The following is a 23,573-nucleotide window of genomic DNA, read 5'->3' as shown; positions in this document are numbered from 1 at the left end:
GGTGTGTTTTCATTTTTTAAATGAAAGTTGAAAAAGTAGAAAACATTCACATTTCTCTTATATTACCTAATTGCAATTATTTACATTTTTTCTCCTGTAAACTTTTCCTTTGTTCCTGGATTGTTTATTTTGGTGCATTTCTTTGTTGGCTTTTAAGTTTGGATGATTATCTTTCAATGGCTTCTTTGTCGGAATGACATCTTGGTTGGATGTAAAATTTTTCGTAACATAAGAGCTTTTCTTACTGTCTTTTGGTTTTGAGTATTGCTAAGAAAGATGTTCTGTGCATGTTCTGTACAGGGATTATTTTTGTTGGTCAGTTTTGGTTGCATAACAGTCTCAAAATCTTGTAACAACAAGTAGTTTGTTTTCTTCCTTTTGTGTCTTTAGATTTGCTTGGGGTTCAGTTATTGTTGTCTAGGCTTGGCTTTAGGCTGTGGTTTTCTCCGTTCTGGAATCAGTGGCCTGCTGTCATGGCAGTTTCAGAGTTAAGACAAAACATGCACATTTTAGCCTCTGTTTCTGTCATGTCTGGTATTTCATTGACCAAATGAAGTCTTGTGGTCAAGTCCAACATTCACGTGGGGCAGGGAAATATATTTTACTTACTGTAATACAGCAATTTTCAACTGGTCTGCTGTGGCACACTAGTGTGCTGCAAGAATTTTAAAAACATGCAATACCTGACATTTTAGTCAGGGGTACAGATCTCTTTTCCCTTAGATTGTCAAATAAAATAACAACAGCCAACACAACAATAGCCATCTGGTGTGAATACCCTGTCTTGAACCATGAATATTGGGTTGGCCAAAAAGTTTGTTGGGTTTTTACTGTAAGATGGCTCTGCTAGTGCTTAGTTGTCTTTAACTTCATTTCAAACAGTTTTTTTAGATTGTATTGTGATAGCTGTCATATCAGCGTACATTTAAAAATAAATAAAATTGGTGAATTTTTGTCTAGTTATGTTAATATTGAAGATGAAAGAAAATACGCAGCATTTTGGCATATTACGATATTTTAAGAAAGGTAAAAACGCAACTGAAATGGAAAAAAGATTTGTTCAGTGTATGGAGAAGGTGTTATGATTGATTGAACATGTCACGGGTAGTTTGCGAAGATTCATGCTAGAGATTTCTTGCTGGACGATGCTCCACGATTGGGTAGACCAGTTGAAGTTGATAGCGAGCAAATTGAGACATTAAAAACAATTAATGTTATTACCACGCAGGATATAGGCAACATATTCAAAATATACAAATCTATAAAGTTATTGGTAAAAATGAAAAAATATGTCTTTTATTTTACGGAAAAAACTAAATGGACTTTTTGGCCAACAATATATAATTCATGTATAATAGAGTTGCATCTTATTGGTGACGTTGCATAAGGTTGCATTTGACTGGTTAATTCTTGGTACTAGATATCCTCATGTAATTTTTTAAAAGTCACTTTGGAGCAAAAAGGGGTAGGTAATTAGTACTATTTATTGTAAATCAAAATTATACCTATTCTTTTCTGTCAGATTAACAAAAATAAAGTTTTTGGTGTGCTGCAGAATTTTAGTAATTGGTTTATATGTGCCAGGAGATGAAAAAGGTTGAAAGTGGTGCTCTACATACTGCAAGGTGACATGATGGAGTAAATGATGGTTAAAAAACAGTAATTTAATCTGCTAGTTTTGCTTTTTGTGCCTTGATCTAGGCTTAATTCTTAATCCTTGAAGTTGCAGGATTTAGAAAAAAATTAAGATAAATGTTTTTGAGTATATGAGTCCTTGGGTTTGTCTTTACAGGTTTGAGGAGCACCTTGTCTCCTCTTGTGTATGCTGTTGAGTTAGTTGGCTTTGACCTCTGGTGACCCTAGGAATGAGTGATGTCCACAGTGTCATGTCTTCAGTAGTACTACTCTCATGCTTATGACTTCTTTTATGGAGTCAGTGTGTCTCATGTTTGGTCTTTCTCTTTTCCGGATACCTTCTATTTTTCCCCAGCATCGATTTCCAAAGAATTCTGCCTTTTCATGATGTGCCCAAAACAGGACAGTTTCAGTTTTATTGTTTTATGTCCGGTGAAGCTTCAGGCTGCATTTACTGTAGGATTCATTTGCTGATCTTTCTGGCAGTTCCGGGTATCAGTAGAGCTCTCCAGTAAGGCCATATTTCAAATGAATCAGTTTTCTTACCAGCCTTTTTCACTGTTCAATTTTTGTATCCCTAAATACTAACTGGGAATATGAGGGTGTGTATGATCTTAGCCTTGGTCTCTAATGGCACATCTTTGCTCTGAGTGATCTTTCCTAATTCTTCTGTTGCTGCCCTACTGAGTCTCAGCCTTTTCTTAATTTCTTGGCTACAGTCTCCATTTGAATTGATGACTGAACCAAGGCAAGTCATCTTTAACAATTTCATCCCTAACATTTTCTATGTTAAAGTTGTGCATTCCGTAGTCGTGATTTTTGCCTTCTTGGTGTTCAAATGCAGTCCTGCTTTGGCATTTTCTTTCAATTTTATCAGAAGTTGTTTGATATCATTGCTAGTTTTCTGCCAGTAAGGTGGTGTCATCTGTGTATCTTAAATTCTTGGTATTTTTTTCACCGATTTCACTCTGTTTCTCTGAGTCTAGACCAGTTTTTTGTATGATGTGTTGTGTATACAGATTAAATAAATGAGGAGCTAAAATGCACCATTATGTGACACCTTTGGCTCCAGGAAGCCATCCTGTCTCTCTACATTCTGTCCTGACCGTGGCTTCCTGTCCACAATGCAGGTTACACATCAGGACAGTCCAGTGCTGAGGCATGCCCATTTCTTTCAGAACGGCCCACAGCTTTTCATGGTCCACACAGTCAAAGGCTTTACTGTTACAGTATTTGCAGGATTATACTCATAGGTTCTGGAGCCTGTATGTTTTTGGGTTCAAATAGAGAAGAGAGAATGTGCTTCCCAGAGAACTTAGCGGAAATCATACACCATTGAATCTGGCTGGTCCACAGTGGAGTCACACATTAAATTAAAATTTTTTTATTACTATGTATGTAGTTATAAATGCTGTGTATTTAGGACAGTTTTGGTTCTTACACAACGTTGGAGTGGCTTCCTCAAATGAGACATTAAGAATGACATCCGAAGAGCTTGGTAGGAGAAAAGGTGAAGGTTATTATCATTGGAAGCAGAAGCATTAGCTAGTGCAAAGCCCAAGAAGTCAGAATCATAAGTTACAAAATGGAAAAAAAGGCTGGTGAGGAGAATGATCATGGTCAGATGATATTGATAATTTTGGACTTTATTCTAATAAAATGATGATACCATGTGTGAAGTTTAAGCTGGGCAGAGGTGTTGTGATTATATTTGTTTTTAAAAGGCCGCTCTGGCTTCAGAGTGCAGAGTCTGTGGGGGTGAGAGTGACATTACTACTACTGGAGATAGGGAACACTGAAACACACAAGGCTGAAGTGGGGGAGCAAGTTGTTAAGGTCACTGCCACGGTTACTGAATCTCTTCTCTGTGACATACGCTTTGTCCCAAATTACAAAGTAGGGGGTGTTACATCTACTTTGAAATGGAGTTGAGAAAATCATTTGAAGACAAGAAAATTAAGATCAGTGGTGTTTAAAATGACTTGCTCATGGCCACAGTCCGATCTGAATTCAAATTGGTGTGAATACATAAATCTGGCTCTTTTTGTCTCACAATAATGTGTCTGTTCCTGAGTTACTATATTTGCTTCATCTGAGCAGTGTAATTATATAGACCCCAGTTTTTCAGGTCTTGCAGCTCTTCAAGCTCCTGCTCAGGAACCATTTTTACAGGAGAGGGAATTAAAAAATAAGTGATTGACAGCATGACTGAAGTTACTTCTGTTCTTGGGCCTTACAGGAAACATCTGAGTATATTTCATTACATGAGGTGGATTCAGCATAAAATTACAGCGTTGCACTTGTTCCTTTTCTTAAAAAAAAATGTAGTCCCCCTTCCCCCCCACCCTGATCTCTTGAGCATGGAAAATTAGAAGCTGCATTGTCTCATAACTCTGTAACCAGTACCAGGGTTTTATTACCCATGCATATGATACCTGTTCTTTCCAGTTATTCCTTTTTTTTTTAATTTAATTATATAATTCTGGAGTTACTGCCCTTGAAGATCTATTCCTGCCATTATGGGCAGTATCTATTTTACTTTTCTGCCATTGCTTCATAATTTATAACATTAACTCTGTCAGAATTCTCTGACTTTTTATATTAGTATTTTCCTGAAATAAAATTTGAATTGTTGTCTTAAACAGTACAGTGTTCTGTATCTCTTTTTGGCTTTTCAAAACTTTATTTCCTTCAGAGAAAATTGGCCCTGGCTGGTGTGGCTCAGCAGATTGAATGAAAGCCTTTGACCTGAAGGGTTGATGTTGGATTTCCTGTCAGGCACGTGCCTGGATTGCAGGCCAGGCCTCTGGTTGGGGGCATATGCGAGGCAACCGATTGATATTTCTGTCTTTCCCTCTCTTCTGCTCTCCCTTCCCCTCTCTAAAAATAAATAATTTATTTTGGTATATGTTTTTTAATATATTGTGGGAATTATTTTCCCCAGATGTACAACATGATAGCCAACACTACTTATTAAATAAATGATTTTATTTAAGACTCAGTTCTTGTGACTTAAAACCTTAACAAAATTCCAAGATAAGACTGGCTTCAGGCAAGGCTTGGTACAGTGCAAAAGTAATACTGCTAAAAAAAATGGTTGTGTTCCTCTTCCTTAGTTCTGTCTTTTTAGATGTTGAAATTTTTTCTGTGACCCTTACCTAGGTGTTCATCTGTCTGTCTTTTGTGTTGTTCCACCCCAATTCCAGATAATTCCTGTGGTCACATGATGACTATGAAAGTTTTAGGCATTACTTCTTTTTACTACTCAGGGGAGGACAAAGGGTCTCTTTCTGAAGCTTCCCTGGAAAGAAGGTTTCCTTTCCCAAATGCCCTACAAAAAGACAAAAAGCACTTTGATTGTTGGCCTGGATTAAGTCATGTTTCTGTTCCTGAACCTGTCACTGTGATGCGGGGAGTGTGTTGCACACAGAAATGCTTACTGGGATTTCAACCAGGAAATGCTAGTTTAACAGTTTCGATTTACACCTGTGATGAGCGTGGGATTCTGTCTCAACCATGTTAGAGTGGGAGGGGGCTAAGGTTTCACAGGAAATTTTAGGTACTCTCTGCAGAAGAGGAGGGAACAGATGACCATAAGTGACCGTGTCATGCTGCCGTCTGTATTCTTCCCACTACACAGAAATAGTGCCTTTACATTTATTATGGGCCGTTTCTGCATTTTCTCTTTTGTTTCACTAACAGTATATAAGAGTGCTCATTGGCTTATTTATGCTGCCCCAGAAGTATATCACTTCAATATAATACTGGCTTACAGTGTATTGTAATATCTCCTTAAGCAGTTCTCCCATTATTTTTCCCCCAGATACTTCTTGGTAATTTTTATACGTTTATTTGATATAAATTTTGGGATTCTGACTAGAATTACATGTATTTTTCACGTGGAAATAACCAAATTAGAAACACATGACTATGAAGTAATCAGCCTGGAACTTTCTTCAGCAAAAGATTTTTCTTTCTTTTCTTTGTTCTCCATCTTCTTTGTAGGTTTTTTTTTTTTTTTTAAGATTTTATTTATTTTTAGAGAGAGGGGAAGGGAGGAAGAAAGGGAGAGAAACGTTGATGTATGAGGGATACATCGATCGGTTGTCTCCTGCACGCCCCCAGCTGGGGACCCAACCCACAACCTAGGCATGTGCCCTACCTGGGAATTGAACCGTCAACCTTTTGGTTCTCAGGATTTTCAGGACGGCATTCAGTCCACTGAGCCACACCAGCCAGGGCTTCTTTGTAGTTTTTGACCCTGAGCACTTCCATAGTGTCAAAAGACAATGGGCCCATGGCCCTGCTCTGCCCCCACAGATAACTATAGTCTTTAGTTATACCCAAGATATCCAGCAGTCTGCTCTAGCTGCCTTATTTTATTAAGTACGAGAGGAAAATGAAATCTGATTACCATTAGAAAGGAAAATATATTTATGTTTTTACAGATAATTTTTTATATATATAAAACTCGAGAAAATATGGTAAATGCATTAGAATTAGGAAACATTTACCCATGTTGTTAGAGAGAAGATAAATAATTATTCCAAAACCTACTTTTCATTGACCTCATAATAGGTCTAAATACAAGAGGTCAGCACAATTTATACAAATACGGACTCATGTTGTACACCCGCAGCTGTATGTCAAGTTTTACTTCTGGACATTTAAAGCCTCTTCTAAATGAATATAGTGTCTTTTAAAAATAATTCAGCTTAGTGGAGGCATAATTGACAAAATTTTAAGTGAAATAGAATCTTTTCATATTACATTTGTGATACTTTTTTTAAAAAAATTATTTATAGAGAGAGGGGAAGGGAAGGAGAAAGAGAGGGAGAGAAACAGTGTGTGGTTGCCTCTCACATGCCCCCCACTGGGGACCTGGCCTGCACCCTAGGCATGTGATCTGACTGGGGATCAAACCTCTGACCCTTGCTTTGCAGCCCTTACTGATTGAGCTACACCAGCCAGGGCATTTGTGTTACTTTTATGAGATGTTTTTCTTGGCTTCAATGTTAGATACTGGATGAGGATTAAGAAAATTAAATAATTTTTTTCTTTAGATACATAAGCATGAATTCTAAATCCATGTTCTCCATGGCAGCCTCTCTGTAGATTGATAGACTTTATAATTTATAGTTTACAAAATGTGTTTATGTCAATTGAGTGTTGATAAGTTAGTTTTATCTTAAGTCACCGTTACATTGGATATTCAGAGACAGAAGCTAATCATTGTTTTTCTTTTGTCTTTGCAGTGGGACTTCCCCTCTTGCATGCCTGAATGCAATGCTGCACACAAACTCTCGAGGTGAAGAGGGCATCTTCTATAAGGTTCCGGGTAGAATGGGAGTCTATACTTTGAAGGTAAATATTTTTGTTAGGAAGTCATTTAAAAAGTAGGTCATGAAGTGACTACATATAAATAATATTTGTATCATAGAGGACAGTGTTCTTGAAGAACATATTTCCAGAACTAATATTTTCAACCCTGTATCTGATATATAGTAATCTATAACCATCTGTAGACTAGAAGTAAATTTATTTTTTATTGTTTCTAATATTATCTTACAAGGGCGAAATGAAAATGACTTTCAGTAATTTTTTTCAAGGGCCTCATAACAGTTGAATAATTATGGTGGAACTTACAGCCTTGATGCTTTATATACCCTCTCATTTGATTCTCCATTACAATTCAGAGTTATAGTTACTGTTCCCTCTTTATAATGGAGAAAGCCAAAATTCAGAAGATTGGATTTTCCTGCCCAATTTTGGCCAAGTAGTATCAGAATCAGAACCTAGATCTGACTGAATTCCCAAGCCCATGTTCTTTGTACCATAGCAGGCTTGCTAATTTTTAATTTCCTACACCGAGAAGGGGCCTTGACTTATTAGGGTCCTTTCAGTTACAAACAGGAAAATCAACACAAATGAGCTTGAGTAAAACAGAATTTTTTTAAAGATTTTTATTTATTTTTAGAGAGAGGGGAAAGGAAAGAGACAGGGAGAAAAACATCAGTGTGTGGCTGCCCGCCCCTTGTCCCTCACTGGGGACCTGGCCTGCAACCCAGGCATGTGCGCTGACTGGGAATCAAACTGGAGATTCTTTGGTTCACAGTCTCACGCTCAGTCCACTGAGCCACACCAGCCAGGGCTAAAACAGAATTTATTAATTCAGGTAACTGAAAATTCCAGAGAAACTCAGCCTTGGTTCAGGAGTGCAAAGATGTTTCAGGGTTTGGTAACAATTGATAATGGTAATGTTATCAGGTCTCTCCACTTTTCTTTTGGCTTCATTCTCAGGCAGGCTCTCACTGTCCTCATTGTACATGACTTCACACCCAACCCCCACCCTGCAAGCTGTACATGTGGAGAGGAAAGAGTCTAAGGAACTAAAGCAGGAGCCTTCAGTTCGTTTCAATTTGGATTAATTAGTTTGTCTTGGCCCATGTGTCTATACCTGAATGACTGCTGTTGCCAAATGTTTTGATCTTCTTGTGGCCACTCTTAGGTTCATGGTTACCCGTGATGTGAGGTTGGTGTTAAGCCGGATGAATTGATAAGAGGGGTTGTGTCCGAAGGAAATTAAATAGGAGATTAATGCTTAGTATGTATGACTATGACCATGTTTATGTGGGACTGTCCCCTCTAAACCTTTTTAGCTTTGAGCTGTAGTCATCATTATGCTCAGTGGTTGTATGTAGCCCACTAACATTAAAAAGAACTAATTTACCTGTAATGCCTCCTTTTTCTACACTTTATTAAACTTCCTGGGATTACAGGACTCTACTCCCACATGGAGTTTTCTGCGTTTCTTTTAGGCTTGAGCAGTTCTAGGCTTTGTGTGTTGTTAGTAACGTTTATGAAGTGGATACTCCATGCAGGACACTGTCAGGAGTGTCCAACCTTTTGGCATCTCTGGGCCACATGGAAGAATAGTTTTTGTCTTGGGCCACACATTAAATACAAACACTAATGAAAACTGATGAGCCAAAAAAAAAGGTTTTAAGTAGTTAAATTTACAATTTTGTGTTGGGCCACATTTATAGCCAGCCTGGGCCACATGTGGCCCGTAGGCCATGAGTTGGACACTCCTGCATGAGACTGTAAGAAGGGTACATGGTGGTCCCTGAGCTCTTGAAGGTTGCATAGTTATTGAAATAAATGCACATTGATAAAACTTACTGTGATGTGAAGTACTGTACTGTAAAGAACTGTGATGGCACAGAGAAAGATTGAATAAAGGGATCTAGAAAGTTTTGTTTTTTCTTTTTATTTATTTACTTTTATTTTATTTTTTTAATTCTCACTTGAGGATTTTTAGAGAGAGAGGAAGGTGGAGAGAGAGACATCAATGTGAGAGAGAAACATCTATTGGTTGCCTCCCATATGTGGCTGGACCAGGGATCAGTCCCTCAACCTAGGCATGTGCCCTGACCAGGAATTGATACTGCAACCTTTCAGTTATGGGATGATGCTCTACTCTAACCAATTGAGCCACAACAGCCAGAGCCGTTTCTTTCTTTTTTTTTTTTTTTTAAACTTGTAAGATTTGAGTTACACTTTGACAGTAAGTAATGTGAAGAGGGCCTTCCAGGACAAGGGAAGAGCTTAAGCAAAGGCACAGGTAGAATGGATGTTTTTGTCGAGTAAATTGGAAAGGGTAGACCATAATCTGTGTGTGGGCTAGTGTGATAAGGAGTCAGGGGTGGGATACATGTTAGGTAAACACCAAACTTTTGAGCTTTTGAAAACCTGACTGAGCAGTAAGAGAGAGTGTGTATGTGTAAGGCAAGGGGGTGGGGGAGAATGAGAATGAGTATTCAGGAGAATAGCTATGGTTGTTTGAAAAAGATAATTGTCATGAAATATAGAGGTAGTAAAAGAGATGGAGGCAAAGGACATTAGAGAAATAAAATATGCACTAAATGGAGTGGATAAAAGAAGGGATAAAATAATTGCAAAATTTGGGGCATGAGCAGTTGATCTTGGAGGGATCACAGGTTTAAGATTAGAAGTTATATTTGTATCTAAAGTGAACCTGCCGGTCAAGAGATATGGCTAGCAACTAACTCTATAAAGTGTCCTGCATTTTAAAGGAAAGAATATAAAAACATGAGATGAGCATTTGAATAAAGTGCATAGCATAAGAAATGGCACTAGGGTATAAACATTAAGTGGACAAGGACAGCTCTTTACTAGATCAGAGTTACGATTTACCTATGGTATGAATGCCAATTACAGGTAGGGGGGTCCTGTGCCAGAATTATTTTTATCTTATTAGAAAATTAATTTATTAATTAATAAAATAAATATATGTCAAGAGGAAAAAACATCTGAAATTTTGTAACTTAGAAAATAACATTCATTATTTATATGTGTATATTTTTGTATACTACATAAATACATAGTATATAATGTTTACTGAGATCTTACCATGTGCCAGGCACTGTTTTCCATTTAGTAACTCATTTAATTTCAGAGTGATCCTTTGAGGTGGGTATTTGTATGCCTCTCTTAAAGACTGGGAAACAGAGGCATGAGAGGTTAAGACTTTGCTGAAGTCTACACAGTTAGGAAACTATAAAGCCAGAATTTAAACACAGAAAGTTTTAATTTCCTAGTTTTTTATCTTACAACTCTGTTGTTACATCTCTCACATACTGTGCTGACACAGGTATCCTTTCTGACTGACATTCTCACAGTCCAGTGCAGAAACCAAAGAGTCATATGATTAAAAAAAAAAAGATTTCTTTTGTATTTGATTCTTGCTAGTTAATAACCAACATTCAATAACCAGTTACATTCATGGACTATCTTTTGCTACCCAAAATTGAATTTATAATACAGAATAGTGCTAATATACATACAAACACACACATATATAGTACACATATTACATGGATGATGAATGTACACACATTTGACAAAATTTTTACTAGTTTTAAAATCTTGAGCATAAAATAATTTACCTGACTTATACCAGTTTTTGTCTAGTTTAAGTCTCTGTGTTGTGCCTGTATACAATTGTTAATTTGACCCAAAGTAGAGAGATGACAGGGATTTAGAAAATATTGCTGATTCTGCCGTTGAGTCCTATAATACTAAATTAATCTGCATAGTTAGTTGCAACAGTACATATCAGAGACTTAATTCTCTTTGCCAAATTGATAATGACTAATCCTAATTGGATGCCTACATTTTCAGAAAGATGTGCCGGATGGGGTAAAAGAACTATCAGAAGGTTCAGAAGAAAGCAGTGATGGTCAGTCAGATTCCCAGAGTTCTGAGCACAGCAGCAGCAGCAGTGACGGTGGCAGCAACAAGGAGGGGAAAAAGAACAGGTGGAAAAGGAAAGGTAAATCTCCCCAATCCCCCAATAAAGTACTGAATGCTATAGGATAAATGCCCTTGTTAGTAGTAGTTCTTTTTTTGGACCCCAGGTCAGTTAGTCTCCCTCCCTTACCCTTTTGATCAGTACTGCCCAGTAGAATTTCCTGCAGTCATGGAGAGTTCTATATCTGTGCTGTCGAGCTCAACAAAGGAGCCACTAGCTACGTGTGTCTACTGAGCACTTGAAATATGGCAAGTGTGACCAAAGAACTGGATTTAAATTTTTTTTTAACTTAAATTTCAGTAGTCACTTGTGGCCAGTGTCTACCACATTGGACAACATAGCTCTGGGTTTTACCTGGGTTTGTTTTCAGCCGTTGGTCTTTTATAGCCCTTTTTAGGATGTTCTGATTTTATTTGCCCCTTTAATCCTTTCTTCTAAAATTTGAGCACTTACTACTCTAACAACTCTCTGCTTACTAGGAAAAGAATGCTTTTCATTTCTTCTAGCAAAGACTAAGTGTAGTCTGCTTGTCTTTGCTTTTATCCCTTGCTTCACAGCTTACCCAAAACACTTTTCCTTAAGGAATAGTGTCTTCATTGCTACAGCTTTCCTGGGTTGGATTGTTCACTTAAGAATACATTTTATTACTTATTCTTGCAAATCATCTGTAGCCTCTTGTCAAAGCCTTAAAGAAAGCAAATTGTTTTTACCAAAATATTAGTGACTTAAGATGTACCTGGCAAGGCAAATTTTAATCCAACTCATTATACTTCCTTTCTTCCCAAGGGCTTCTTTTACTTTGATCTGATTTTCCAGAGCAAAATAGACATCCAAGAGGTTCCCTAGCTTGGAAACTCGCTTAGGTTTGAGTTTTTGGTGAGCTGTCTTTGGATCTGAAATTAGAATTATGTTTTTTGGAATACTTGACTCATTAATTTTAAGTGCCTTTAGAACTATCAGAGAAGTAGTCTTATTATCATCCCTGTGTTAATGTGTGTGCTACTCCTGGAGAGAATTGAGATAATTGGTGCATCATCTGGGTTCTCTGGTATAGCTACTACCTGCACAGTTTGGGCAGATTTTGTGATTGCGAGGATTTTAGCTTTAAGAACAAAACCACTCGGAGAGCAACCCAGACCTCAAATGTTGGGACTGAATGGAATAAAGTAGGGACAGAGCCAGGACTTATGATCAGTATTCTGATAAATATATCCTTAAAGTGATCTCTGTCAATAGTGAAAGGAGGTATGGTCCAGACCTATATTCTTTACACATTAAGGACCTTTTTTGGAAGGGTAGAGCTGACCATTTTAAAAGCTCCGACTCTTCTGTGCCTCCAGTTTCAACTTTTCTTTTTAAGTTTGGAAATTGTTGATCTGAGAATAGGAACCCAGCCAAGTCATCAGGCTGGAGAAACAGTTAGCAAGATTCTTCATGTCTGCGTGTGGCTGGAAATGGAAATCAGTATTAAAGAAGGCCAGACTAATAAACTGAAAGCGAAATCACGGTCTTGGAGGTCTTGACTTTTCAATAGCCACATAGCTGCATTTGCTGTTATGAGTAGTGGCTGTTGCGTGGTTGTTAAAGTCTGTCTCTGAGAATTTAAGTGTATTATGCTACAGGAGGATCTAAGAAATAATAATAGAACCCCATTGTCAGTAGTTTATGAGGCTGATTAAAATGGCATAACCTTGCCCAATACTCAGTGTATTAATAGAAGATACTAATAGCTAAGTTAGCAAAATCAAACTTATTAATAACTAATAAATTTTAAAATAAATAAATTGTGTGGAACTGCCTTCCATTCCTTCCTTTTCTAGAAATTGTCCCAAAATTAAATATTTACCAATATTATAATGAAATGTTCGATCAAGATCTTTTCTGATTGTGAGTAGTCTGTGGAACTGAGAGTAGAATGGGCTGTGTGGTGGTTTGGAAGGTGGAGACGAGAGGTGCACATGGCATTGTATGGAAGTCATGTTTACTGTAGCAGCTCCGATATTCTTAAGAACTGAATAAATGCTGAGTTGTTAACGATGAAGAATGATTTAGTCTCTCATTTATGGGTCATACATATGGCATATATATGTACATTTTTAGGTATGTATTATAGGTTTATGAATATTTTTGTAGTCCAGTGCAAATTAAAGTGGAAAACTTGTAGTTAGCAGTGGTAATAGCAGTATGCAGCAGATCAGTACTAAATCAGTTGCAGTTGTTAATAAAGGTAAAGCAAACTAATTGTACCTATCCTTTTTCTTATTTAGGGTTTTTACTCTCAATCTGACATCACTTTATTTCAAATGCATTGTAAGACAGGAAGAACATAGAGATAGTATCAAAACCCACTTCCTTTTATGTACAAAAATAAAGAGCTCTGACAGCAAAACTGATACTTCTGGTTGAAAATCGATAGAAACACTCTTGATAGAAGTGTACCTTTCAGCCAAATAGGAATAGAGAACAGAGCTTTGAAATTCAGCCCAGTATTAAAACTAGTTTATTGATTTCCACGGAGAGTGGAAGAACTTAGAAGCTTGTAGCTTTGGTAACTAATTTTCAGACAGGAAACAATGTTCAGAGAAGAGTTTTATGGAATTCCAAGCCAAGGTAAGGTGGAATGCCAGAAAAATGATTAAAATTCATTTTTTCTGTTGCTTTTTTGGTAGGATCATAGCTATGTAAGTCTTTTTTCAGATATTACAGTATGCAGCAACTTCAGAAGTATTATTTTTATCTTCTGATAAAGTTTGATTTTGTTCTACTTTTAAAATGTCTTAAGAAAAAAATTAATTATATGAAATATGCCTTTTCACCTACAAGGAATTACTAATTCTTTCCAGGAGCATGACCTAATGTTAATTTTACTGCTTGTTCAGAGCTACTTTAAATCAGGAATTTGATACACACTGTGTTTGCAGCTAGAATATCATAGAGCTCCCTGCCCTCTAATATCATTTTATATGTGTTAAGTTACTGAATGGGGATGATTATGTATAGAAATGTCTCCTTTATAAAGTATACTGGGGAGAAAAACTCCTGTGGGCAAAGTTACCTTATGTGGGGAGAGACATTTGGGAGAGATGTTCTGTTTCTCCTCTGGGCGGTGGTGGCTGAGTTTGAGGTTTTAGCTCTGTCAGTTATTACAGATGACACCACTGTTAATGTTAAGACTTGGATAGTCAGGGCACCCAGAAGCAAGGGAAGGTGTTCAGGTATTGCCTCTCCATCTTTGATTATGGGACTGTTTGAATATCATCAGGAGCCATAGTCTGCACAGTTTGGAGTAGATTATACTTGCTGTGGGGAGAAGAGGCCTAGAACTAAAGCCTGTTACTTCTGGAAAGGAAATTCCTCTGAAGAAAGACTATTGTGAAAATAAGATCTCTCCTTTTAGAGAAGGGTTACTGTTTTTAAAGATAAAAACAATTTTGGAAACTTCAATTGTTATCACTGTTTCTGCTATTAATCCTTCAGCTATGTAAAGTTAGGTTTTAATTTTGATATTACTGCTTTATTATTTCTGATAATCTCTTTAATATTTCAGAGGGGCCCATTGAATGTTTTCAGGAGAAGATAAATTATTGTCAATGATTATTTACTAAAGCTTTAAATTCAAATGTATTTCATATGCATACTCCATATTTTATTGACCTTGTTCAATATAATAACCATCCATTGAAATGAGAAATTCTCCATGCTAATAAAGTGTTTTGTGAACATAGACTCATTGGGTGTACAGAAATATCCAGCAACAGAAACACTCAGCAACTACTTTAGTAAATTATGCAGTACTGGCTTTAATGAGCAACAAAGTTTAAACTTTTTAAAGTTTTCTTGACTAGGTTGCTCTTTGTTTTTTGGGATGACCTTCTTTGTTTTTTAAAATCAAACAATAAATAGTTGCTGATCTTCTGGCCAGAATTTGTTAATGTTTTGTTTTGGCTATATGTTTATATGAAAGCAGGCATTTTTGTTTCCAATCAGATACTACTATGTTGTTAAGTGAGTGCTTTTTTAATCTGTAGAGCAGTTCACATTGGAGGACTGGTAGATCAGGATATATTCTTGAGAAGTGTTTAGGCCATTATTTATTTACAAAACCAAAGAAACATCTCTGTTTAAAATATTTGCTCTACTAGCCTTTTTCCATTATGTACCATTTGCCAGGTATTTGGGAAACCAATTTGAAATGATGTGGGTTCCATCTGTATCTAAATGTATAGAAAAATAAGCAGATAGTAGCAAGTAAGAAGTGACATTTTTATATTTATCATATTATGGCAGAATTAGAGAAGATAGTAAACTTTACCTGGGTTAGCAAGTATTGTGTGAGATATAGAAAACTTTAATATGCTCTGTTTCCCTTGAGAGTGTAATCTCTAGTGAAGACAGGACATATCATGAAGGGAGAATGTATTTAAAGACCAGAAGGTGTAAGTGTGTATGCGCTGTTTCTAGGAAACCATAGGGGGAAAGTTAGATTGGAAGAGGGGATTTGTAGGAAAGAAAAAAGAGGGAAGAAGTTGGGATCAGACTGTTATGTTACCCTTTAGTTTTAGTCTCCATTATTTATAGGTTGTAGGTATACATAAAGTAATTTCTTAGGAAAATTAAGATATGTAATATGGATCAGAGAATGACAACATGGCTGACTCAAATTTTCATAGCTACATACTAAGAGGAACGAGATTTATGTCTTTTGACTTTTTCTATTTGTTTTATCCTCTTATCCATTTAGTTATCTGAGTTATATACGAGCTGCTTTGATTTGTTTTTCTACTCAATAGTGTTGTTTTTTTTTTTTTTTAATTTAAAGATTTTTACTTATTTTTAGAGAGAAGGGAAGGGGGAGGAGAGGGAGAGAAACATTGATCTGTTGCCTCTCACACCCTCCCGACTAGGGAGGGACCTGGCCCGCAACCCCATGTGCTCTAACTGGGAGTCAAACTGCCTTTGGTTTGCAGGATGACACCCAACCCATTGAGCCACACCAGTCAGGGCAGTTTAGTTTAGCTCTAATCATTGGTATACAGATGATGAAAGAATTCATTTCCATTCTACTCTCTCAATTCTCTTACACCTCATTTATGTGTTTCACTCTATTTTCCTTCACAGATCTTTTTTTTTTTTTCTTTAAAGCAAGTGGAATGTTTGTGACAACCCTGCATTGCATAAGTCTGTCGGTGCCATTCTTCCAACAGCATTTGCTCTCTGTCACATTTTGGTGATTCTGAAGATATTTCAGACATTTTTGTTGTTATATTTGTTGTGTTAATCTGTGACGTTACTATTGTAACGTTTTAAAGCACCACAGACTATGTCCATGTGAGATGGTGAATTTAACTGATAAATGTTGTGTGTGTTCTTATTGCTCCCCCAACTGGCCATTCCCCATCTCTTTGCTCTTTTTGAGCCTCCCTGTTTCCTGAGATACAGTGATATTTAAATTAGGCCAATAAATAACCATACAGTGACCTTTAAATGTTCAAATGAAGAGCCTCACTTCTCTCACTTTAAATAAAAAACTAAAAATATTAAGCTTAGTAAAGAAGGCATGTCCAAAGCCAAGATAGGCCAAAAGGTAGGTCTCTTGCATCAAACACTTAAAGGCAAATTTGTGAATGCAAAGGAAAAGTTTGTGAAGGAAATTAAAAGTGCTATTCTAGTGAACACACAGATGATAAGAGTGTAGAACGGCCTTATTTCAGATATAAAAGTTACAGTAGTATAGATGGAAGATCAAACCAGACATAACACTTCCTTAAGCCAAAGCCCAGTCCAAAGCAAGGCCCTACAGTTCTGTGAAGTCTAAGAGAGGTGAAGAAGCTCAAGAAAAAATGTTTGAAGCTAGCAGAGGTTGGTTCATGGAGTTATAGAAAAGAAGCAGTCTAGCAGAAAAGAAACAAAAAAATGTAAGGTGAAGCAGCATGCATGTGCTGATGTACAATAGAAGTGATGGCAAGTTATCCAGAAAATCTAGGTAACATAGTTAATGAAAGTGGCTACACTAAACAACAGATTTTCAATGTTGACAAAACAGCCTTCTATTGAAAGAAGATGCTGTCTGGGACTTGCATAGCTAGAGAGAAGTCATTGCCTGGCTTTAATGCATAGGCTGACTCTCTTGTTAGGGGCTGATGCAGCTGGTGACTTTAAGTTGAAGCCAGTGCTCATTTATCATTTTGAAAATCCTAGGGCCCTTAAGAAGTAGACTAAATCTGCCTTGCCTGTGCTCTGTAAATGGCACAACTAAGCCTGATGATGACATATCTGTTTACAGCATGGTTTATTGAATGTTTTAAGCCCACTGTTGAGACCTGCTGCTTAGTAAAAGATTCCTTTCACTCTGTAACTGCTCATTGACAATACACCTGATCAGGCACTCTGATGAGATAAGTGGTTCATGCCTGCTAACAGCATCTTTTGTGCAGCCCATGGATTAAGGAATGGTGTTGACTTTCAAGTCTTATTTAAGAAGTACATTTTTCATAGAATTATAGCTGACCTAGATAGTGATTCCTGTGATGGATCTGGGCAAAGTAAACAGAGTATCTTCTGGAAAGGATTCACCATTCTAGATACTATTAAGAACATTTGTGATATATGGGAAGAGGTCAAAATTTCAACATTTACAGGCGTTTGAAGAAGTTGACTTCAACCCTCCTGTATAACGTTGGGGGTTCAAGACCTCAGTGGAAGAAGTAACTGCAGATGTGGTGGAAAGAGCAAGAGAGCTAGCGTTAGAAGGGTGGCCTGAAGATGTGATGGAACTGCTGCAATCTCATGATAACACTTGAATGGATGAGGAGTTGCGTCTGTGCCTAAGCAAAGAAAGTATTTTTTTTGAGATGGAATCTACTCCTGATGAAGATGCTGTGAAGATTGTTGAAATGACCACAAAAGATTTAGAGTATTACATAAACTTAGTTGATAAAGCAGAGGCAGGGTTTGAGAGGATTGACTCCAATTTTGAAAGAAGTTCTGTGAGTAAAATGTTGTCAAACAGTAGTGCATGCTACAGACAAATCTTTCATGAAAGGAAGAGTCCATTGATGCAGCAAACTTCGTTGTTGTCTTACTTTAAGAAACTGCCACAGCCACCCAGCCTTCAGCAACCATTGCTCTGATCAGTCAGCAGCCGTCAACACTGAGGCAGTACCCTCCACCAGCAAAAAGATTACAGCTTGCTGAAGATTCAGATGACGGTAAGCATTTTTTAGAATAAAGTGTCTTAAAATAAGGTATGTACATTATTTTTTAAAAGGTTCTGTTGTACAGTTGATAAACTGCAGTATGGTGTAAAGCAACTTTTATGTGCACTGGGAAACCAAAAAATTAGTGTGACTCACTTCATCACCATGGTCTGGAATTGAACCTGCAGTATACTTAAGGTATGCCTGTCTAACATTATGTTAGAGGGATTTATCTCATCCTAAGTAAGCAAGAGAAAGCAGTTGGAACAGTGAGTGACAGGAGGGTGAGGGTGTTGTATGCTGTGCCATGGTATCGTGTAGATGGTGCAAGCAGGCTGAATGTGTGAGTGGACGCATGAATGTGAGCATAAGTGGGGTATGTAAGGTGAGCGTGTCTCCCCCTGCATCCTTACCCCCTACCCCCAGCCTACACATTGATCTTATTTGATGGGGTTGTGTCTCCAGCCCCACCAGACCAGCCTGAGACGAAAAGCTCTCCTCCTGTGAAGTACCATCCCCTGGGTGCAAGGCCCCTTGGTAGCAGCAACACCAGGGTCTCAGAGCCATTTCCACTGGGCCAGTGCTTAGAAGTGATGAATTGAACAGGTAGATGGGGCCGGGCTTATCCTGGGCCACTGATTCTCCAGTGGATTGTAGCCTGAAAAAAGTGACAAGGGAAGGAAAAACTACCTCTGTGTGCAGATAATCACATTATCTAAAAAACTTAAATCTTTATCTCTACTGAGATAAAAATTGATAAAGAAGAGAATTTAGTAAAGTAGCAGGATGGAATGAGTGCAGTTAACATATAACAGACAGCCGTCAATATATAGATGATAATCAATGAAAAGAGAGCATATTTGTGATAAGTACATCACCACCAACAGAAGGTCTAAGTATGACCTTTGTAAGATATGTGCAAAAGCGTTGGAACAACTGAATAGCCAAAAAATAAAAGTGAATTTATTTCTCACAACATACTCTGAGGTAAATGCCAACCAAACAAATAAAAGATGTAATAAATGTAAAATATGATACCAGGTCCTTAAGGGGAACATGTGAATTCCTTTTAAAACCTGAGAATAGGTTTTAACAACAAACTTTTCTGTTCTCCTGGAAGCATGTTTTTATCCTTTCACTTAGCAAACCTACTTCTAAGAATCAATCCATAGATACACTGTCAAAAATGCAAAATAGCATAATAGCTTAAGACCAGTGCCTCTCAAACTTGAGCATGCTTCAGAATCACCTGCAGATCTTACGATGCAGATTCTGGGTCTTGCCCTAAGAGTTTCTGACACAGTAGATCTGGGTTAGGGTCCAGTAATTGGCATTCCCCACAAATTTAGGAACACCTTAGATTAAGATATTGCAGTAATGAGAGCAAACGACCAGAAAGAACCAAAATATCAAAGTCTAGTTAAAGAAAATCATGGTACATCTGCCCAGTAGAATTCTATGCAGCTATTAAAAGGAACATGAAAGATCTCTACATTATAGTGTAGGATGTTCCCCAGGATATCTTAATTAAATTTTAAAAAGTTAGTGGACAGTTTATAGCACACAATATTTTGCTTAAAGAAAATTACCCTGAGCAGGTGGTTCAGTTAACTGGAGCGTCGGTCAGTATACCAAAAGGTCGCAAGTTCAGTCACTGGTCGGGGTGTATACAAGAGGCAACCAATCAGTGTTTTTCACATCAGTGTTTGTTTCTTTCTCCCCCCTCTTCCTCCTTTCCTCTCTCCCTTCTTCCCTTTCTAAAATCAAGAAATATATCTGTGGATGAAGATGAAAATGAAAGAGAAATGAGTAAAAGTATTAAAATATATACTACGTTTTCATCAAAATAGAGCTCTTAACTGATTTCCAGTAGGGGAAGAGAAGTAATAAATTGCTGTCAACAACAAAGGTAGCCAGACTTACATGAAAGTATCTTGTTTTATATTGGATTGGCCAAAAAGTTTGGTTTTTTCCATATGATGGCTGTGGTAGCACTTAGTTGTCTTTCAACTTTTTGAAACAATTTTGTTAGGTTGTATTGTGATAGCTGTCATATCAGTGTGCATTTAAAAAAAAACATCAAAATTGGTGAGTTTTTGTGTAGTCATTTAAATACTGAAGATGGACAAAATACACATTTCACCATATTATGCTTTATTATTTCAAGAAAGATAAAAATGCAACTGAAATGTAAAAACAAAAGAAACTAGTGCAATGTTTGGAGAAGATGCTGTGACTGACTCAACCTGTCAGAAGTTGTGTGTGAAGTTCATGCTGGAGATTTCTCGCTGGACAATGCTCCATGGTTGGTAGACCATTTGAAGTTTATAGCGATCTAATTGAAACATTGAGAACAAGCAACGTTCTACCATGTGGGAGCTAGCCAACATACTCAAAGTTACTGGTGAAAATGAAAAATGTGCCTTTTTTTCTTATTTTTTTTTTACTGTAAAAAACCCACAAAAAAACCCCAGACTTTTTGGCCAACCCACTATCATTACATAATTAAAACAATTATAAAAATGTTATCCAGAAATAGGAAGCAACTTAAAGCAAACTCAAGTGTACATCTAATTTGTTGCATAATGACATAGGTAAGTTACTGTGGACTATTTCTTAGCTGTGGGAGTCCACAAAGAAATCTTATATTGCATTCGGCAGTCTTATTTTCAGCAATTAATGACATGGGTTTTTTGAAACTGGATCTATAATAGGAAGTTAATAATTACAGAAATGTTTTTTTTTAAGACCCAGGACTATTAGGAAAGAAGAAAAGCGATAGAAATGTAAACTCAGAAAAGTTAAATACCAGTCATGTAATTCTAAATTTGAGTTTGTTATGTGCATGATTTATTTTTCTCCTTAAAAAAAAAAAAAAAGACTTGTTGTAGCCATTGAAAAGTCCTAGAACCAGGGGTAACCCAGTAGCATGGTAGCACCCCAAGTGTGTATAGTGCATGGCATTTTACTACCATTTCCAATGAAAAGATGTTAGCTTCTTGGAGAAGTAGTTGATCAAATTCTGAGAAAAAAAATTATGCAAGATTTGCCTGAGACTCTTTTGTGCTAGATTGCAAGGAAGCAGTTAAATACTCCTGGAGCCATGTCCCAAAGGTAGTTTACAACTTGGAGTTCCCACTGTCCCAAAAGGGGACAGTTTGCGTGCCAGATTTGTCATGATTGCTTTTGACTTAAACAGTTAAATTATATAAACATCTATGATTTGATAACGATACTTTTAAAAAAGTAAGTTTTAGCTACAGTGTTAGTTTTCTGAAGCTGCTATAATAAATTAGCAAAAACTGGGTGTCTTAAAACAACAGAATTTTACTTATTTACTCACAGTTCTGGAGGCCAAAAGTCTGAAATTGAGTTGTTAGAAGGGCCACAAGTCCCTGCAGAAGCTCCAAGGGGAGGATTCTGTTCCTTGTAGTTTCTAGTTCCTGTGGTTACTGACCAACTTTGCCTTATTTTCACATTGCCTTCTCTTCTGTGTCTGTCTGCTCTGTTATCTCAGGATACTTATCATGGGATTTAGGGCCCGCTGGGAAAATCCAGGATGATCTTCTCTTCTCAGGATCCTTAACTTAGTTACATCTGCCAAGACCCTTTTCCCAAATAACATATATAGGTGTTGGGGATTAGGACATAAACATGCCTTTTGGGTGGCCACCATTCAGCCAACTATAAGTAGCCACTTACTCTGAAAATGTACCAAGGTTAAAGCTTGGCTATGCTTCTTAATAGCTTTGTCTTTTGGCAAGATAATTAAATTTCCTGATCAATAAAATTTAGATAGTATCACCACAATATGCAGATTAATGTATATAAAATTTACATATGAGGATTTTTTCATCTTTTTATTTGTGTAGAAGAATACCAGTAAGGATGGCAATCCAACTATATTTAGTTATTTTAGAGGGTAGGAATTTGGTGGGATTTAGAAAGAGAACTTACTTATAGTCACCTTAAAGTGTAGTTACAGGAGTGCACCAAAAACCTGTTCAAATGAACCTAGCACAGATTGATCTTATTAATAAAAGTATGTGTTTTTGAGCCCTGGCTGGCGTAGCTCAGTGGATTGAGCGCGGGCTGGGAACCAAAGTGTCCCAGGTTCGATTCCCAGCCAGGGTACATGCCTGGGTTGCAGGCCAGAACCCCCAGCAACCACACATTGATGTCTCTCTTTCTCTCTCTCTCTCTCTCTCTCTCTCTATCTATCTATCTCCCTCCCTCCCTCCCTTCTGCTCTCTAAAAATAAATAAAATCTTTAAAAAAAAAAGTATGTGTTTTTGAAGATAGTGTTTGTTCACTAAAAGGAATGACAGGAGATGAGTTTCTTAACGAGTATATAAATCTTTGTGTTTAAATATTGTTTGATGCTTGTAGTTCTTAGCCTTTAATACAGTATTTAAATGTTAGAATACTGTTTAAGTTTCATAGAAGTTATGAGACCAATACTTGGCATTAAGTCACCTCTGGGAGGTGTTCTTCACTGGTGAGTCCTGGTATCTATGATTTAGTTCAGTTGGCTTCAAGATATGTTTATGGTTTTAATTTTTTAGAAAGGGCTTTTGCCTTAAGGGGAAGTATTCCAAACATTTGCTGTGGTAATTACAGATAATTTTATTCTCTCTTTTCCAGGCTGTGAAGTAGAATTCTTATCTTCTCTGGCTGGTTTATTTTAGTTTGTTTTCTGTTTATTTTTAGTCAGTATTGGAGGCAGGTGAGGAAATGTATGTTCTCAGATTTATACAAACCATTAAAAACAAAATAAATGTAGTTAAATATTAGTAGTCTTCAACTTTATTATGTCCCTTTAAAATGGTGTGAAATAAAAAAGACAATAACAAGTGCTGACAAGGATATGGAAAATTAAAAGTCTTACATATTTCTGGTGGAAATGTTAAAATAGTGTGTCCATTTTAGTAAATAATTTGACAGTTTCTCAAAAAGTTAAACAGGTTTACAGTAAGACCCAGCATTTCCACTTTTAGATAATGAACCCAGGAGGATTGAAAACTTGTGTCCATATCATTGTTCATAATGGCCAAAAAAATGGGAATAAACCAGATGACCATCAACTAATGAACAAAAAATGACATATGTGTACTATGGAATAGTATTCAAAGAGCCCATCAGCAAATGAGTGGATCAGAAAACTGTGGTAATGTTTACACAGTGGAGTACTACACAGCAGAAAGAAGGAGCTCCTATTTTTGGCATCAGCATGAATGGAACTGGAGAGCATTATGCTAAGTGAAATAAGCCAGGTGGTGAAAGACAAGTACCATAATGGTCTCACCGATAAGTGGAACCTAATCAACAAGACAAACAAATGAGCAAAATACAACCAGATGTTTGGAAATAAAGAACAAACTGGCAGTGACCAGAGGGGAGGAGGAAGG

The 23,573-nt window shown here is 37.0% G+C and overlaps 1 protein-coding gene and 1 non-coding gene across 6 annotated transcripts in view; both read left to right on the top strand.

Moving 5' to 3' along the window:
- Positions 1–23,573, top strand: part of ASXL2 (ASXL transcriptional regulator 2) — a 116,824-nt gene that overhangs the window by 52,952 nt on the left and 40,299 nt on the right. For 4 of the 5 annotated variants that reach the window (XM_028517287.2, XM_028517286.2, XM_028517289.2 and 1 more), the window contains 3 exons: positions 6,891–6,999; positions 10,840–10,990; positions 18,058–18,177. In XM_028517287.2, the coding sequence (XP_028373088.1) occupies positions 6,891–6,999; positions 10,840–10,990; positions 18,058–18,177 (380 nt within the window). The remainder of the gene's footprint in view (positions 1–6,890; positions 7,000–10,839; positions 10,991–18,057; positions 18,178–23,573) is intronic. The other variant, XM_028517288.2, reaches the window with a different exon arrangement.
- LOC114501225 lies at positions 18,423–18,827 on the top strand. Its single transcript, XR_003684976.1, has one exon.

The sequence above is a fragment of the Phyllostomus discolor genome, chromosome 6 (genome assembly GCF_004126475.2).
Source record: "Phyllostomus discolor isolate MPI-MPIP mPhyDis1 chromosome 6, mPhyDis1.pri.v3, whole genome shotgun sequence".
NCBI lineage: Eukaryota > Metazoa > Chordata > Mammalia > Chiroptera > Phyllostomidae > Phyllostomus > Phyllostomus discolor.
This window is presented reverse-complemented; position numbering and strand designations above follow the sequence as displayed.